The 17,618-nt window shown below is 39.2% G+C and overlaps 3 protein-coding genes across 3 annotated transcripts in view; 2 read left to right on the top strand and 1 right to left on the bottom strand.

The window, feature by feature from the left end:
• Positions 1-1,508, bottom strand: part of uzip (beta-pore-forming protein unzipped) — a 36,341-nt gene extending 34,833 nt beyond the window's left edge. Inside the window, exon 1 of the mRNA XM_074085952.1 lies at positions 1,226-1,508. The gene's annotated coding sequence lies outside the window, so the exon portion shown is untranslated. The remainder of the gene's footprint in view (positions 1-1,225) is intronic.
• The window catches only part of Miga (mitoguardin), a 66,479-nt gene extending 49,402 nt beyond the window's left edge, over positions 1-17,077 (top strand). The window contains exons 4-11 of the mRNA XM_074085941.1: positions 7,896-8,062; positions 8,776-8,967; positions 9,581-9,690; positions 10,536-10,704; positions 11,636-11,740; positions 12,326-12,454; positions 13,137-13,307; positions 14,598-17,077. Of these exons, the coding sequence (XP_073942042.1) occupies positions 7,896-8,062; positions 8,776-8,967; positions 9,581-9,690; positions 10,536-10,704; positions 11,636-11,740; positions 12,326-12,454; positions 13,137-13,307; positions 14,598-14,741 (1,187 nt within the window). The 3' untranslated portion in view covers positions 14,742-17,077. The remainder of the gene's footprint in view (positions 1-7,895; positions 8,063-8,775; positions 8,968-9,580; positions 9,691-10,535; positions 10,705-11,635; positions 11,741-12,325; positions 12,455-13,136; positions 13,308-14,597) is intronic.
• LOC141426782 (uncharacterized) lies at positions 5,060-7,123 on the top strand. The gene is made up of 3 exons (XM_074085953.1): positions 5,060-5,992; positions 6,077-6,389; positions 6,493-7,123. Exons 1-3 carry the CDS (start codon positions 5,774-5,776, stop codon positions 6,777-6,779), a joined length of 819 nt encoding a protein of 272 aa, XP_073942054.1. The 5' UTR covers positions 5,060-5,773; the 3' UTR covers positions 6,780-7,123.
• Positions 17,078-17,618: the final 541 nt, after the last annotated feature.

The raw sequence follows: 17,618 nt of genomic DNA, 5'->3' as shown, positions 1-17,618 counted from the left end.
TGTGTCTTTTCTTGTGTAGTTATAATAATGCAATGTATCAACCGGAACATAAAACTGCAAGGATTTCGACACAATCGGATTATCAACAATTGCTCACGCGCATCGCATGCCGATGTAAATGGTTCCGCGGTATTGTATCTGTCCAATGTTTTTTTCCCAGATTTTTTATTTACATTTATTACGTTTGTTGTGTGTGTGTGTGAGTGTGTGTGTACGAGTAGTGTAGCCACGTGGGGACGCAGCTGCAGTAAAGATACAATGTGCAATCTTGATGTCGCGATTTATCATCCCATCGACAAATAGTGACATGACATTGACTTGCTCAATTCAGGTATAGGAAAATATATGGTTGTATGCAAGACTTTGCCTTTGTTAGCTGGATGAAATAGGATTTGAGATATTGGCGTTCATAAACTTAATTCTAACTATATTGTTTATAATTATATCGACGACCAGGTATAATAATTTATTTATTTATTATGTAGATGATGTGATCTGGTGGCCTTAATATTAAGTCTACTATTTTATTAAGTGAATTTATTGGTGATACTAAGCTGTTGTTAGACAACTGTAGCCTAAACTGGTTCTTAAAGCCGACATTTAGATGCTAACACAAGAAATGTTGCAGCGACTGGTGGCTCTTGACTCGACCAAGTCCTTGTTATAATAAACTTTCATTTTTAAACGTTATTTGCTATTATGTAACGCATTCTAAATGCTAATGCCTGCGGCAATTACACTTGCAATACTTGCCCTGAAAGACCTAGCGGCTGTGTAACACACATACCCGTTTATTAGATCGTAGATCGATTTATTTGTCGATTGCATAAGTCTCACTAACGAAACACTGTGTGTCGATCGAACCGGTTTATCAGAAACGTGTTAGGAGGTCCTCTTCAATGCTCTAACTTAAACATACTTGTTACTTTATGTGCCGGAAACTAAAATGTGCATTTACATATATATAATCTATACCATAGTTCAACTATAATTGCTATAATAAGTTAATATCTATTATTAGAAATAAATCAGGCCAAAGCCAAAGGTCAGACTGTCTCAAAACTATATAGTATTTTATCTATGAAAATAAAAACAAATTGATACTAGTACAAAGTGATACTGCGCGTATTTAAACCGGTAATTTAAAAATAACAAACTTCATGCCAAAAATAGAGACACAATAGTTGTAACATCATGCTCAAGAGGTCTTCCTTTAGTTCCTTACCTGTAATTTGATTCGATATCAATCAGCCTCAATGAGCGCGGGACGGGATGAGAAGCCTCTAAGAAAATTCACTGAATTGCGGGGTTTTTGAATATCACTCACTACACTAGCGATATTTCGCCAAAGCACTCGATAACCAATAATGATTCCTCAATTTTGAAGGATGACTGGCGAAGTGGATTTTCGGATTAAAATGATTGTAGGAAGTGATAAGGAGAGTTACGTTTCGTAGTGTACCGCCGCAGTGCGGAGTCTCCACTCGACTGGCGGCGGCGGAGCGCGGCGGCGCCGGCCGGCAGAGACGGCCCGCGCCGCGAAATCGCCCAAGGGATAAGCCCGTGTCCACTTCATGCATTCGGACTCGAGCTTACAAACTGATGCAATATGACATTGTTTACACTTACTTAAACCCTGGGGTTCCTCCTCGGAAACCACAGGAAAACCTACTCAATACTCTTTCAAAATATCACTAACTATCTCAAAGATTTTGTAAAAACTTTCCGAGTTCGGTTGTCAATCTCGTCCCGGCCGAAAACCTTCTGAGGTACAAAGTGCTTTAAAGTGCGTAATAATGTAAGAAAACAAATACTCTCAAATTTTCTAAATACTCTATACTACTACCTTCTAGGTACCTACATGGCAATGAAACAACTCAAAGGCTTAACTTTAACAGGGCTTCGGGTGACGTCATCTACAACCGGTTTTTGTGTTTTAAAATCACTTCGTGACCGTGGAGATTCCGTCGCGGCTGTGCAAAAAATCTATTTAAGTAACGCTTTAAATTATATCACCATGCTTCTTGGTAAAAAGTTGAGTAACTCAATTTAAAACAAGGAAAAAAATACTAAGTACTTGCTTACTGTACCTAAGTACTTATAACAACAGAAGTGGCTGAGCAGTCAAAGAAGTCAAAAGGATAGATCCTCCTCCGCATGTAGATATCGCAACGTACGTTTATTAGATGGGCAGTGTACTCGTAGTATAGATTCCAATCCTATTCCAATCATTTTCTTCTTCTTCTCTTTTAAGATATGGCTTTTCTGTCCTAATTAATAGGACAATTTCGCCAATGTCAAGGTAAACTCTCTTTGAGAGGCACGTTGTACGGTGATTGTAGTTTTTGCAACTTGATAGTAAAATTCCAGAAACCACGTGGAGACCACTTGCTCATTAAAAAATGCTAGACACGAGAGCAATATAGAATTTTGTGATCACTGTTCACTGTTAAGGTTAATCGCCTCATAAAACACTATCAAAATTATACTTCAACTAGCCAAAGAAACAGAAATAGCAAAATTAGATATTGTCTACATCCGCCATGTTCGAATGCTACAAATCGAATCCCAATCATTTTAATATAGGGCTCCTTTCACTGGTTTCAATTATTTTGCGACGCTCTTATAAAAGAAGTTTAAATTATGACGTTCCTCCTAAAAACGCATTATACAAGCACTTAGAGGTGAGTGGGTCCCAAATTCAAATAACTTTGGCAACATGTATTTAACTACATTATGACTTTAATAACCTAACCAACAAGAAGTTGGAAAACCTCCGACATTGTCACTTCAAAGTTCAAGAACTCAAAAACAGCTAAACCGATTTTGATAAAACATGTCTGAGAAGCATCATTAGAAATTCTACTTTCAAATAAGAAACCGCAAAAAACCGCATTCAAATCGGTTCACCCGTTTAAGAGCTACGGTGCCGCAGACAGACATACAGACACACATAGCGGTCAAACTTATAACACCCCTCTTTTTGCGTGGAGGGTTAAAAAGAAGAATAAACATACTATAGTATGTTACTCCTCTTGAGTGGTATTACTATTCAGCTGTTTCTGACGGGTGCGTCCCACGAGATAACTACAAAATATCTAATTTCATATTAATAACGTTCACAAGATATAATGAACGTTAGCTATAAGAGCAAAAAGTGTGTTTTTTTAACGTATAACGCTTAAATTATATAACGTTAATTTTATATAACTTCAATTTGTATAAGATTTATATGGACTAATTTCTTTTAACATAAAATAAGCATAACATACATTAGGTATATCGGTCATTAGGTGTTAAATTATGTGTCAGCGAGCGAGCGAAGCGAGCGAACATGACGAAACTGGGCAGAAGCGACTTGGATAGGTAGGTTCAGAAGCCTTAAGCTTTAGCCTTCGATGTTAGGTTTTTTTTAACAGAGGGGAAAAAATAATGGCTTGCTTGATTGTTATCTTGCATCAAAGTTTTTAATGAATTATAATTTTTAAATCTTAGGTGTTATGAACATTATGTGCTTTGATCGTTATATCAATTGATATTATATATATAAAACAACGTTATATCTTACAGAATTAGATATTTTAAAAGTATACTTTTAGTTAATTATATCCAGTGAACGTTATACTAAACGAGTTTATTTATAGTGAGCGTATATAAATATTATGAATATTATATAATAAGTTCTTATATCTCGTATTACTTACCCATTTCTGACCGTACATTTTTGCGATTAACAAAGTTGCCATGTATTTTTAATTTTTTATTGGGTGACCCAAAAATATTTCTCACAAAATACACCTACATTTACTGCGGGTGTTAGTAGCCAGCTTTTAACGTTAAATTAATTATTATGCAGAGTAATAAAATTGAGGGTAAATTAATTAAGGGGCGGTCGCGTAAGCTGACACTTGACTGCGTCGCCAGGCTATTTCCATGGGGCAGGCAGGTGCCACCTATCTGGAAAACTGCTTTTGTAATAATATGTGAACAATAAGCGTAAGTCAAGCATTTTTTCAGACGTGACACGCCTTATATTTCAGTATACGTTACACCTCCAAGTCAAAAGGTGCCACGCCTCCGAGACGCATAAAAATTACTAACTTTAGTTTTAAAGATAACTCCATAGTAATTGGAGGTGGGACACATTACATTATTCAAAGGCCTGAAGGAAAAAAAATAACTTTCTAATTTCCCTTTCTTTCCCTTGTGTCAGCTCCTGTAACAGCACGTCAATGTGAATGTTCGTTCGTTTTTAGGGTTCCGTAACCAAAGGGTTCCGATGGGACCCTATTACTGAGACTCCAGTATTATCGGTCTGTCCGTCCGTCCGTCCGTCTGTTACAGGGCTTTATCTGTTGAGCCGTAATAGCTACACTTGAAATTTTCACAGATTATGTATTACTGGGGCCGTTATAACAACAAATACTAAAAATAAAATAAAGTTAAAAATTAAAGGGGGTCGTCATACAAGAAACGTGTTTTTTAGCGTTTTTTGGTTGCTAGGCGTTGTTATTCGTTGCTAGGCGGGCAAGGTGACAGCCGACAGTTGCTAGGGGCTAGTTGATTCGTCTAGACTAGACTAGTACTTTGGTAAACAGGGGCAAAAGGTACAGTTAGCAAAAAAAGCTTGTAAGTATTAGAATTATGAACAAAAACTTATTACTAAACTGTTTTAAAACATTGTACGGAGGTACGGAACCCTTCATGTAAGAGACCGACTCGCACTTGACCGATTTTTAATTTTCTCGAGCACGACTATAATAAATAACTGTGCCTCTCGAAGAGATTTTGACTGCAGTTCAATTATAGCGCCACCTATTCCCAAACTAAAAACATCTTTGCCGCTTACTAAGTTGTTCATAATTTCGCTACTCGACGCTAGATGGCGCTAGACGCGACATTAATTTAAACTTACTAGAGTAATTAAATTGCATTTCGTAATATTGTAAGGTCGAAATTAGAACGCGTTTTAAAAAACTCAGTTTACTTATTATTTTTATGTTGTGCATTTTTGTACTCTTATCTATTTTGGTGACTTGAATGAAGCCAATGAGGGCTATCGTTTTTTGTCTCACTAGATGGCGCACTATTGCGTGAGGTTTTTAAGTGTGGCTTTCAGTGTCTGTTATTACGGGCGTTAAAACAAAGTTCAGATTAAAATCATATTTAAAACACCTTAAAACCGTACCATAAAAATATCCAGCAACCACAGTGTTGCTAAGTCCCGTTTTGTTCGGAAAAAAAGGGAGGACAAAAGTTTCCGAAAGACAAAACTGTCTCAAAACACAGACATTCATTGCCCCGGAACGCATATTTGCCATAATTAATTTCATATATTGCAAAATATTCACAAAATTATTCTAATTATAAATAAACCCGCGTTGCTCACCCAAAAACTATGAGATTTGACATTTCGGAGACCTCACGCTACACTAGCGCCTCTAGTGGCGAATTCATACGCGATAGCCCTCATTGGGCCTCACTTCATTGCAATCAAACTTCAAACGCTAGAAAGGTCGCCATTACATATCGTCAATTCAATTATTCTTTCAATAACGATTCGTGAAAGAAATAGCTAATGTCAAACAAAATAGCGCGCGAGAGGGATGATAACTTCGACTTGTGAAATGTAAACAACAACAAGCAATAATTATGTATTCTCGATGGCAATAAAAAGTCATAAAGGTGTTTTAAAATAAAAATCGACTTAAAATAGTGTGTAAATCTTACGAGTTTATATGAGTCTTGCAAGTGATTCAAAAAAGTGATCTAAATGGCTCCTCCACGAAGAATTTCAAGACAGCAACTAGAGATCATGATAGATTTTTTGGAACAGAATAAAGGGATGTGTATGGGCCTGCCGTCCAGTGGCACTGCCGCTTCCACGATGACCAGCGCCCACAACGACGTCCGGCAAACTTGGATCGTTCTCTCAAAACAGCTGAACGCTGTGCCCGGCGGGGCACTCAAGACTCCTGAAGGATGGAAGAAGGTACATGCAAATGCAACGAAATGATGTCAATATTTTCGATAAATATTTTTCTTCAAATTTACTTAACCTTTACTCCTTTTACAGTACTGGTTTGAGTGGCGCCATAAGAGCAGAAAAAAAGCGAATGACGCGAGAAGGTTTGAAGAAGGGCCTTATGGGGGCCCAAGTAGGTTTGCCCCGCTGAATGACTTGGAAGTTAGGGTATTAGCACTAAGCGGCAGCAACTTGGTCCGGACTAAATCAAAACCTATTAAGGAATTAGAAAACATGTTGGCAGACAACTCTGACAGTGACCCCATTGGGCGGCACTCACCTGAAACAGTTAAACTTGAGCCAATGTTGAATACAACTAAAGTTCACAAAACCAGAAGTTCATCTAAAAAACCTACACCAAGTGGTATGTATTTTTTTTTTATTTTAAAATAATATCAAATTTATACTTAGTAAATCAAAAGCCAAATTCACTTGTAATTCTTATGTAACTGTTTTTGTTTATGAAGATGAATCAAGAGCTGGAACACCCCCTCCACGATGGGCTTTGGAACTTGAAGAGAGAAGGATAGCAGCAGAGGAGCGGATGGCTGATGCTTTGGAGTCCATGGCATCTATTATGAGGCTCCAGGAGGAACGCAGATCCATGCTTGAAGAGAGAATAGCTGACACTTTAACATCTGTTGCTGGGAATGTTCAAGAGCTCAGCAATGGCATACAGGAAGCTGTAATGCATTTGCAGAGACTCAATCCAACTTCAAACGGACCAGATATAAAAGATCATGTGTTTATTTAACTCGTGCTATGCTATTGTGGGTTGAGTCAATCTTAAAAGTACAGTTTTTTTTCACGTTTCATTTAATTAAAGTGTCCAAATGCAAATGTTCCTGTTACATGTAGGTTTCTAATGATAGTAACAGTGTTTGGTATTACTTGTGTAATAATAAAATTTGTTATTTCAAGTTAAATTGATAAATAAATATGTGTTTAAGGAATGAACATACTGAGGCTGGTCCTTTATACAATAGACATAATTTATCGGATTTACAAGACAATGAAATATTTTAAATTATAGTTTATTATTATGAAAATATGGTATTGTTCTGCAGTGATTCTTATTATTAAAATGTTTTGTTTATATTTTTGATTTTCATTAACCTGTTCTGAATGGCATGAGTATAATAATAGTAATGTACTTAATACACTAACAAAATATTAGAAGATGTTTACCAAGAAAGTGACTAAAGTGAACTTAAAATACTTAGTTAAATGAATTACCTAATATCACACACAGGACACTTGACACCAATTGACCTAGTCTCAAAGTAAGCACAGGTTCTGTTATGGCAACATACATACAAACAAATAATCAATTTAGCATGGCATTATCTCTCGATTATAGCACGCGGTACGGAATACCGAGGACCTGGGTTCGATTCCCAGTGATGGTCTTATTTTTCTGGTTTTTCTGTGCATCCATATTTCAGTTTGTATTTTCAATTTAGGTTTTACGGGATGACCGTAAAAGTAAAAATTTGGAATTGAAATAAAAAATACAAAAAGATTCCAAAAAACCAATTATCTCTGGTGTCTGCTGGTCAAAGGTGTGTTTTCTTTATAGCGGTATAGCGTTGGACATGCATAGCGGTACAGCATTGGGATTGAATCCCGGTCAGATATTACTTTAGTATTTCTTTTATTTTTGTACTTATTTAGATACGAGAAAAACAGAGCATAAGTTGTAGAAAAAAAAGAACAAAGCTCAGTCACCCAGGTCCAGGTATCCAACAATAGAAAATGGATAAAAAGCTTGTAAAAATTAAACAGTCACTGAATTCGAAAATGTGAATGTGGTGGTATGTTTCTATGTATATTCTTTATATACTTATTAAAAAAAATATGGTTTGTGCAGGAATGGAGGCGCTGGAGACGAGCATCAACTACTGGGAGGACGCGCTGGCAGCGTTCTCGCTGGGCGCGCGCGGCGGCGTGGCCGGCACGCTCGCGCTCACTTCGCCCGAGGAGGCAGAGTTCTGCCGCGAGATCCAGGAACTGCTGCAAAACGCGTACCTGTTGCAGGTGAGGGTCTTCATCATTTCCTACTTCCAGCATATATACGTCCCAGTGCTGGTTTACAGACCTCTCAGAATGAGAAGGCTTGATCTTCATTTCCCATGCGAGCCAGCAAATAGCTTAATGAATAGTTGACCCCACCAAGTTGTCTTAGAAATTTGATATGAAAGTAGCTCTTATAGCATAACCAATATAAAAATTTGAACGTCTTCATTTCTTTGCCTGTCTCAATATGTCTACTGACTGACTACCAATCTAAAATTCCACATTGCGTACCTATACTTTGCTTAGGAGCAGGGCCAGCAGGATTCTGCTAAAACTGCATATTCATAATACCTAAGTAGTACGGAGCTGTGTCTTGGAATTGTCGATTAATAGTTTCCAGGCCAGATGTAAGGGGGCAAAACGGGGTGCGCGCCGCGGGCCGAAATTAAATGTTTTATTTTTTGCAAATTACCCAAATTCACTATTGCTCCGGTTCAAAACCCGGCGCTAAATCGTGTCCAATATGTGCCCTTTCAGTACCTACCGTCTTTCCTATAAGAACATACGGGCGCCGTGCCTAGGTCTCCTGACCTCACCTGGGCCCCGAGAGTCAGTCATATTAATCTTTATTGCCAATGACATTCACATTAATATTTCCAATGGGGCCCATATTCTTTGGTGCCCAAGGGCCCGGCACGCTCTAAGACGGCTCCTGTGCCTATCCGTGGTTCCAGGAGCGTTGCGAGCTGCTATTCCTGGACCAGCGCTCGGTGCTGTTTCGGTCGGAGAGCGGCGGCGGCGGCGGCGGCGACGCGGGCTCGGGCGTCGGCCGCCGCTCGCGGCTGCTGTCCACGCACACCGGCTCCGAGCACACGCGCCGCGACCACCACTCCAGCGCGGAGTCCTTCGCCTCTGCTGAGGACCAGGTCACTACACACTCATACCTCAGAGGGAGGCTTTTGATATACGGGACACGATGACACGCGGTGAATGTTTTCTGTGGTCAATGCGTGGGTGAGTCGCACAGTGTTGACCTGGCAACACACGCAATGAACAGAGGAAATGCTTGCCGCACTGTCTATCGTAGTTGTAGCAGGGCAGTTACTTTACTCATCCTCTTCCACAAACAAATATTTCACACTAGTCTAACAACACACAGTGTAGAGATGAAGGAGCTGCATGAACACACATTTGTTGCATAGACATAGCTATCATCAGGTTGCGGGTGAGCAAAGTAATGTTTATAGTTTATTGATATGGACCTACGAAAAATAACGCACACACACACTTTCCCATTTATAATATTAGTAGGATTATAATATAATATAACAACATTTTAGACTATATATCGCGGTCATTACTATTTTTATGAATTAAATCGGGTTTTGTTCGGGGTTATATAATTCATAAAATTAGTAGGATTCTGAAGAAAAATATTGTATTGCAGGTTCGACTTACCGCCGTTTACTTGCTTATATTTATTAGCACTAGTAATTAATGCTCTTTTTTATCTTAATAATTTTCAAATTATGTTTTCAGGTAGCAGACTTGAGGGACTTTGATGACTTCAAAGATGATCTACCAGAAGTAGAACACTTAGAACTTTATCAATTAGGCGTTAAACAATTAGAAATCGGGATTCCATATAGGTGAGTGTATGGGATCATGACATTAACAAAGTATTGATTTAGAGGAAAATCTCGCAGAAGAAACACCTACGTTAAGATTTTTATTCGATTTTAGTTTACACTACATTCTCTACCTGGGGGTGGGTGGGGTTATTATATCTCACTGTAATGCCTACAGATACCCTTGTCTAGAGATTGCCATGTCTAAAACTGTCTAATTTGATGGAGGGTAGAGTTGTACTCCAAGCCATGTAAGGTAAACGTACGAGTGCTCGTCACTTGTACTTCAAAATCGTGGTTTGACCTGTGTAACTAATAAACGTACGAGTGCTCGTCACTTGTACTTCAAAATCGTGGTTTGACCTGTGTAACTAATAATGAAGTACTTATCCTATTTGTTTGATACAAATAATTCATAGACACGTAGGCAGCATTTGAAAGTAGTCGTGTGTTCCGAATTTTCACAATGGAAACGGATTATTAATTAACTACATCTGTATTTTAAATGGGATTGTGGTTGGTCGGTTCGGAACCCCCGAGTCGGAAAACAGTATTAAATACTCGTGCTGCGTCATCGGTTGGTGTGAACGTGCCTTTACAGAGTGATGTGTGTGTTAGTGTTGTGTGCTACCCTACATTTGACAGTGGCAATGAAAATGCGGGTAGTTGTGCGCCGGTGTTAGTTTCGACGGGTAATCGCGCTAGCAGAGCGGTCGCGCGCAGCGCGCGTGTTGCGGCAGCCGCTGAGTCGCGTTGCTTCTATAAGGGCTATGAAATAGCCCGAAACATGTCGAGCTAAACTCTATTGTGAACGTGAGTTATCCGTTAGAATATCATTGAATACATCTGTAGTGTATGTATCGCAGGACACTCCGCACAGAAGTCTTGCAGTGCGCGTCGGACTCTGAGTTCCTGTGCAAGCTGCACGCGCTGCGGCTGGCGCTGCAGGGCGTGTTCCGCAGCGCCGCCAACTGGGCCTGGTTCGTGGACGCCGGCCGACAGGTGCTCACCGACCTGCTGCTCTATGCCGACAAGGTAACGCCGCCGCAACCACACAACCATTTTACCCTACAAGAATTCGTTTATCGCTGTGCAAATGGATCAAAAAATTATGTTAATAAACCTACAATGTTTTTTATAGATACCTATCCAAGTTTACCCCGTCACCGTTTCACTTTCACTTCACTTCATCACTTTCGTTTCACTTTTCACACTTTTCTTTTTTGTTTTTTTTTGTGTTTGCTGTTTATTGTTTTTTTTTTGTTTTAATTTTGACGAGCCTATCAGTCTTTCAAAGGGCCGGCAACGCACCTGTGATACCCCTTGTGTTGACAGGTGTCCATGGGCGGTGGTGATTGCTTCCCGTCGCGTGACCCGCATGCTCGTTTCCCCTCATATATAAAAAAAATGTTACATTTGTGTGTCTTCGTGAATGTAAATAAATGTATTCTTTCTTTCTTTACTCCGCACAAAAATGCCCCCAAAAAAAATGCATCCCCACTTTACGTGTAGGGGTGCGGTGGCTGGTACAGTCGCTATCAGATATTTCGGAGCGGCCAAGGTGCTTAAAAATATTGGCACATGCACTATATTATTAAGGTGTTAGAGTTCATGTTTCGATATTTTTGATCACCTTGGCCGCTCCGAAATATCTGATGGCGACTGTACTGTCTGTTAGACTAGAGCTAGACCATAATCATAACGCACAACTCGACGATAAGCGGATCCAACACAGCGTCACGATTTGTTCTTTACTGCTTACATATTTTTACACTTGACTGTACTTTTAAATATTCTGTAGGAAGACCTTGGCAAGTTTTTTTACAGAGCGTTTAAAACTTTCTCCCTTTAAATTTATTGTACCAGCGTCGAACTGTCGGCTGCTTATAATAATTTGTTAGATAATGATCTAAAAAGTTATTATAGTCTGGCTGAATGCAGTCACATGGGAAATTTCTTATTACAGGAACCCAAAGAATTTCTAGTCGCGTACGAGGAAATGGTGACGTGGACGACGGACCCCACGAATTGGACTACGATAGAAAATGAACTCACTAGCAAAGGAGTTAAGGTAAATTTGTGACCTTCAATAGCGGTGTTTTTTCATCTCCCAAAAAATGTTTTGTTTGCAAATTTGGCACTTTTTTGTCTATCTCAAATCTTCAACTTAATTTTGCCACACACACATTGGTCGTTATGACTTGAATCTGTTGTAGACTCCATAACAACGTAATGATATCAAGAGGTACCCAGCGGGACCTTATTCTTATTAGTTTTATTATTACAGACCTGTTCGTTTGTCACAGGACTATATCTTATGAACCACAATACATAGAAACTTGAAAACTTCTAGCTGGCCGCTTGGAAAACAAATAATATAGAATTAGTAAGCGGTTCCTATAATAATAAAAAAATCTCGGCACTTTTGCTCGATATTGGCAATGACAATCGGTAGCAACTGCAAACATTACAGGTATTAGGGGGAGGGAGTTACACAGCGCCGGCCGTAGCTTTTGATCAGGGGTACAGAGAGCTTGTCTATTTATTCTACTACAAACTTATTTTTGGGGTATATAACGGAAATTTTCCGGGTGCAAGTAATACAAGCACTCAGCTGTTTTTTTTGTATATTATTTCTGGACTATGTTGGTATCAGGTGCTGTCGTTCTATGACGTAGTGTTGGATTACATCCTGTTGGACGCGTTCGAGGACCTGGCGGCGCCGCCCTCCTCCGTGCTGGCCGTCGTACGCAACCGCTGGCTTTCCGACGGGTTCAAGGAGAGCGTGAGTACAATACAATAACACAATAAATAACTAATATTCATTATTCATCATCACAAATCAATACGGTGAAATAAAAAAAGTAAAAAAACAAGGCAGAACAACAGGTTAAAGTAGGTGGCGAAAACAAACAGAGAGGAGAGGTGAAAGAAAATATTAAAAATAAAATATGTCCATACATATAAGTAATACTTACACAATACACATAATATATAATATTTATTCTACATATAGTTACACAAATAATTGGCGTATAGTGAGAGTAGGCAGCGCTAAACACGGCATAGCACAAAGTATCAGTGAGAAATGTCAATGTCAAATCTGAATGGATTAAAAATAAGCAAGAAAAAAAGACCAAAGAAAGAACGACGCAGAGTAAAGACTAGATAGGGACAAATAGTGGCCCTTTTGATTTTTGAGATTTGCCAGACCAAGGTCAAACGTGACATTAAAGTTGGGCAAGCCAATACTATTACAGCTGTAGACCGTCCATAAATATTTGAGTAATATGAACCCGGGATCCATCCCTGAGCCTGCAGGTTATAAGTTGTTTTAAATAATAATTAATTTATTTATTTTGAAATACCTAAGTTTACAAAGATTTCATAGAGGGTTAGAGATATAAGTAATAGATAAGTTGGACTAAGTTAGTGTGGTAACTGGTATTTGTGTTGTCTGCGGCCAGGCGCTGACGACGGCGGTGTGGTCGGTGATAAAGGCGAAGCGGCGCTACCTGCAGCACGCGGAGGGGTTCATGGCGCACTTCTACTCCATCTCGGAGCACCTGCTGCCCGTGCTCGTGTGGGGCTTCCTGGGGCCCGGCGAGCGGCTGCGCGACGTCTGCCAAGCCTTCCAGGTCAGCGGCATCTCAAAGCGTTTCGATACGTGCGGTTAATGTACGCCCGAATTGTCGACCCGGAATGCATAATTCAACACCCCCATTCATACAAAAACCTGCATTCAAATCGGTTCACCCGTTTAAGAGCTACGGTGCCACAGACAGACACACAGACACACATAGCGGTCAGACTTATAACACCCCTCTTTTTGCGTCGGGGGTAAATAATACAATCAATCAATCAAATTAGCCCACATCGAGCCACTGCTGAGTAAAGGCCTCTTCATTTTCACGCCACTTTGCCCGGTCCCGTGCTAGTCAGTAGTGCTAGGTAGTTTACCAACCGATTGCCAGGTGTCATCCGACCAACGGGCCGGCGGTCTGCCCACCGTTCTTTGACCCAATCTTGGCCACCACTCCGTAACCGCTTTCGACCACCTGTAGCCGCACAACCTGATAATTCGTGTCATCATCATCAGCCGGAAAACGTCCACTGTTGAGCCTTCCCCCTTAGAACATTACAATAAACGACATCTCACCACCACATTCCACCGATAATGCATGTGCTCTGTACAAATTACATAAGGGTACGAATCTGATGGTTGTGCATAATTAGCGAAAATTTCAGGATGTACATTACGCACCCGTTTCGACCTCATTGCAGGGGCCGTGGTCACGAATAGTTTCCATCACGGCAAAATGTGGTCAAAACGTCGAGGAAATTTTTGCAATTTCACCGTGACTTAACTGCAAATGAAAATAGCGGAAGTTTAAAAACACAACAGGCGAAGCACTTTGCTTCCTGAGAAAGCCTCCATTACAACCCTAACCTCCTACCATTCCCCCTTTCACCCCCACTTTCCTCAGGTAGCATGCTCAAAAATAGCAGGACGGTCAATTAACTAGCATGTCACTAATAAGCATGCTTAATACGAGCATGTCGTAAGCACACATGCTATTTAATAGGTATAATTTGCTCATTAGTAGCATGCTTTCGTGTTAGTAACTTAAGTACTTAGTACGTGTAGCAGTACCGTAAGATGAAACTATACCATACCACCATTTCGTAACACAGTACAAAAGACTTCGTATTCTGGCGGTTCCGGAGCACCATGCAGATGAATGTGACGTCAGGGACGGTGACGCTATTTTGTCACCTAATTAGTTTCAATTTTTTTTTTATTCATTAAATGTATGTTAGTCTGCGAGGTACTTATTGTATGGATCCATGTTGCCGGAAAAACGGTTTTATTATTACTGTAAGATGGAGATAAATAAACGATCTTAGACATATGTCGGAATTTACAGGCGGAGACGGTGGGGTTCATCACGGACATATTCAGCTTCCAGCGCTCGCGCTACACCACCGTGGACGATCTCGCCGCTGACATCATGATGCATGCGCGCACCCGGGCTGCCAACATCACTGGGAAACTCGCGGACCGGGCCTAAACATACACTAAGGGTGGTACAGTGACGCCCTCGCCAGCGCGGCCCGGAACTATGTAACGATCCAGAGATGCAAAAGCGTCACTGTAAAGGCACCCTAACAGTGACGTGGACAACAAGACAAGCAAGAGTAGTGTTCACTAGACAAGCTTCAATGAAATAATGTATAAAAACGATTTCATCAGAAGTATTTTCGGGAAAACGAATATTCGGTAAAAACATTTTAGACAGAACAATTCTGTCAAACGACAGGCTTTTAGAACAATTAAGAATAAGTTGCAACGTTTAGGCCAGGGTAGCACATATTTATCTACTACTTTCTTGCTCAACGCGGGTAGGTACAACCAAGTATCCACAACTTTGTCTCTCAGAATTATTCGCGGTAGATCCTTTGGCTGTTCTTTCGAAGGAACTATTGCGTTTTTTTGTCGCACCAGTTCCTTCACCAGAGTTGAAGAAAGAACTGCGTTTATTTCTTCACATTTGTTCCTTTCGCAGTAGTGCCTTCAGAAATTGCAAAGGAACAAGAACGAAAAAATTAACGCAGTTCTTGCTTCATCGCTGGTGAAGGCACTAGTGTGAAAAAAAAACTTAATAGTTCCTTCAAAGGAACAGCCAAAGGAACTACTGCGAATAATCAGTCTCTCAAACCGTAGGCAGCGAGTTTTCTCCATTCATTATGCGCCGAGACGTTCGTCTCACATTGCAATGGTTAGCTCGCAGCACGCAATGAACAGAGGATACGTAATCGTGGTCAAGCTGGTACACATTCAGTACGGCTGGAAACAACTAAGTAGATATTGACTCGTGAATCGATAAGGAGAATGGCAGCTTATTTATTGCGCGTGAGAAGTTGGTGCTTTCGCTCATCTAGTTTAAATAAGTCTGATGAGCAGGAGTAGGTTCTACATTTTAAGTGTAAGTAGGTCAAATATTTGTCATCGTATTCCTTCTGTTAATTTATACACAATTTCAAACACGAAGTGACGGCACGGTATAGTCGAACCATTTGATTCCTGGCCCACGATATAACGTTCTCGCAGTAAATCTCGTAGTGACATTCATGGCCGATGGGAATATTAACATCTATACTAATACCTAATTAGCAATTTGGGAGTATTATACAGAGTATTGTAACATTCCTAATGCTGTAGGCATTGCGTATTGTTAGTAGGTATCTTACGCATCATATATAAACTATGTCTCTATAAGCTATTTAGCCTTCCCTTGTTGTTATCTAGTTATCATCAGTGTTATAACGCCTTAAAAATATTCGTACATATCCGCTGCTCGAATTAACTTCCAAATACGTACCAACAATCTAATTAGTAAACGAATACCTACTTAGTTTAAGTTAAAAGTGTTAACCTCGTTTTCTACATTGTTATTATCTACCTACAACTCTTAGTAGGTTAAGGTCCTATAATTATGGCACTTTTATTTCCATATTTTTTGACGGATTTTCACTATGTTGCCTTGGTGTCAATTATTGGTGGTGTACCAAGAACATGGTAACTACCCTAGTCTGTTTCAATATCATAAAATGTGCTTGCATAAAATTTTTGTCGCAAAATATGTATCTTCATGGAAAAAATAAATATTTAAACATTAGCCCTTTGGTAGGTGATTAGCTGCCGCCACGAGGATCAATTTTGAGCATTTAACAGCTCAAAAAAACTTTAAGAAGTAGAAACTAACTACCAATTTAAGAAAAACCATAATATCCCCAAATAGTTTAATTCTTGTAATAGAATAATTCAAGATATGGCTTATGGATTATGCATTTGTCAAAAGGATCAACGAATATAATTATGCATTGTAACTATAAATATTTTTGTAACGTAAGGTCCTGGCAATTTATTCGAAAAATCTTCTAAAGTACCCATATTTGACATGTCTTAAATAGTTACTAATAGTATGCTTCAATTTAAAATATATCTGCCAAACAAGATTGTCTCGCATTCCAACTTGACTTTTAAACAATTATTACATTTATAGCGCTGGCATTTTTATTCATATATTTTTTACTGAAGAATTGAACTTCCACATCTATTAATTTAATGCAGTTACTTACATTTAATTTTAAGTAAGTTTAATTTCGTAAAATTCTAAGTAGGTACCTAGAACCTATGCTAAGTATATTATAATTATGGTTTCTCGTAATGAAATTTGAGAATGACAGCATTACTTTATACAGTACGAAATGAAGTGTGTATTTAATTTTTAATTATGTAAATTAATTTACAAAACAAGGTGTGGTATTGCTGTACATCCATAAATTATGTAATAAACGTGTTTGCTAATGTATATGTATGTAAATATAGTTTATTTAAAAACTTCGTAGTATTTAATTTTAGGATCTAGCTAACCAATTCGTCATTCGCCACTTTTTTGGTTACCGTGGCTAACTGTAGATAACTCCGCCAGGACGCCAGGAGACCATAGACCTATCTCGATAATAGGTCTGTGCAGGAGCCTGGAATGTTTCAGTTTTAATGGTTTGGACCTTAGAGCTGTTAAAGCCAGTGGGTAATGGTTTATTATATATGTACTTTTTAGTATAATCGTAGATTTTAAATATAGGCAACAAGAGAAAGAGCTATATAATACATAATACGTGTAGGGAGAAGATTGATGAGACCATTATTCTTCCACTATGAGCCTGTAGAAAGGACCTAGGGAAACTCGTGAGTTGGTAGTTTTTTTTTTTAAGTATTTGGCTCTGTCCAATAGACTACAATTTTGCCAATGTCTTGTGTAAAATAATCTCTAAACAGAAATATTATGGTAGAGAAACGAGGACAGCGCGAATCTAATTCTTACGTGAAAGACATCAAGTTCATTTATCTCCGACACCTGTCTAATAAATAATTTGTCTCG

Source organism: Choristoneura fumiferana, chromosome 3 (genome assembly GCF_025370935.1).
Source record: "Choristoneura fumiferana chromosome 3, NRCan_CFum_1, whole genome shotgun sequence".
Lineage (NCBI taxonomy): Eukaryota > Metazoa > Arthropoda > Insecta > Lepidoptera > Tortricidae > Choristoneura > Choristoneura fumiferana.
This window is presented reverse-complemented; position numbering and strand designations above follow the sequence as displayed.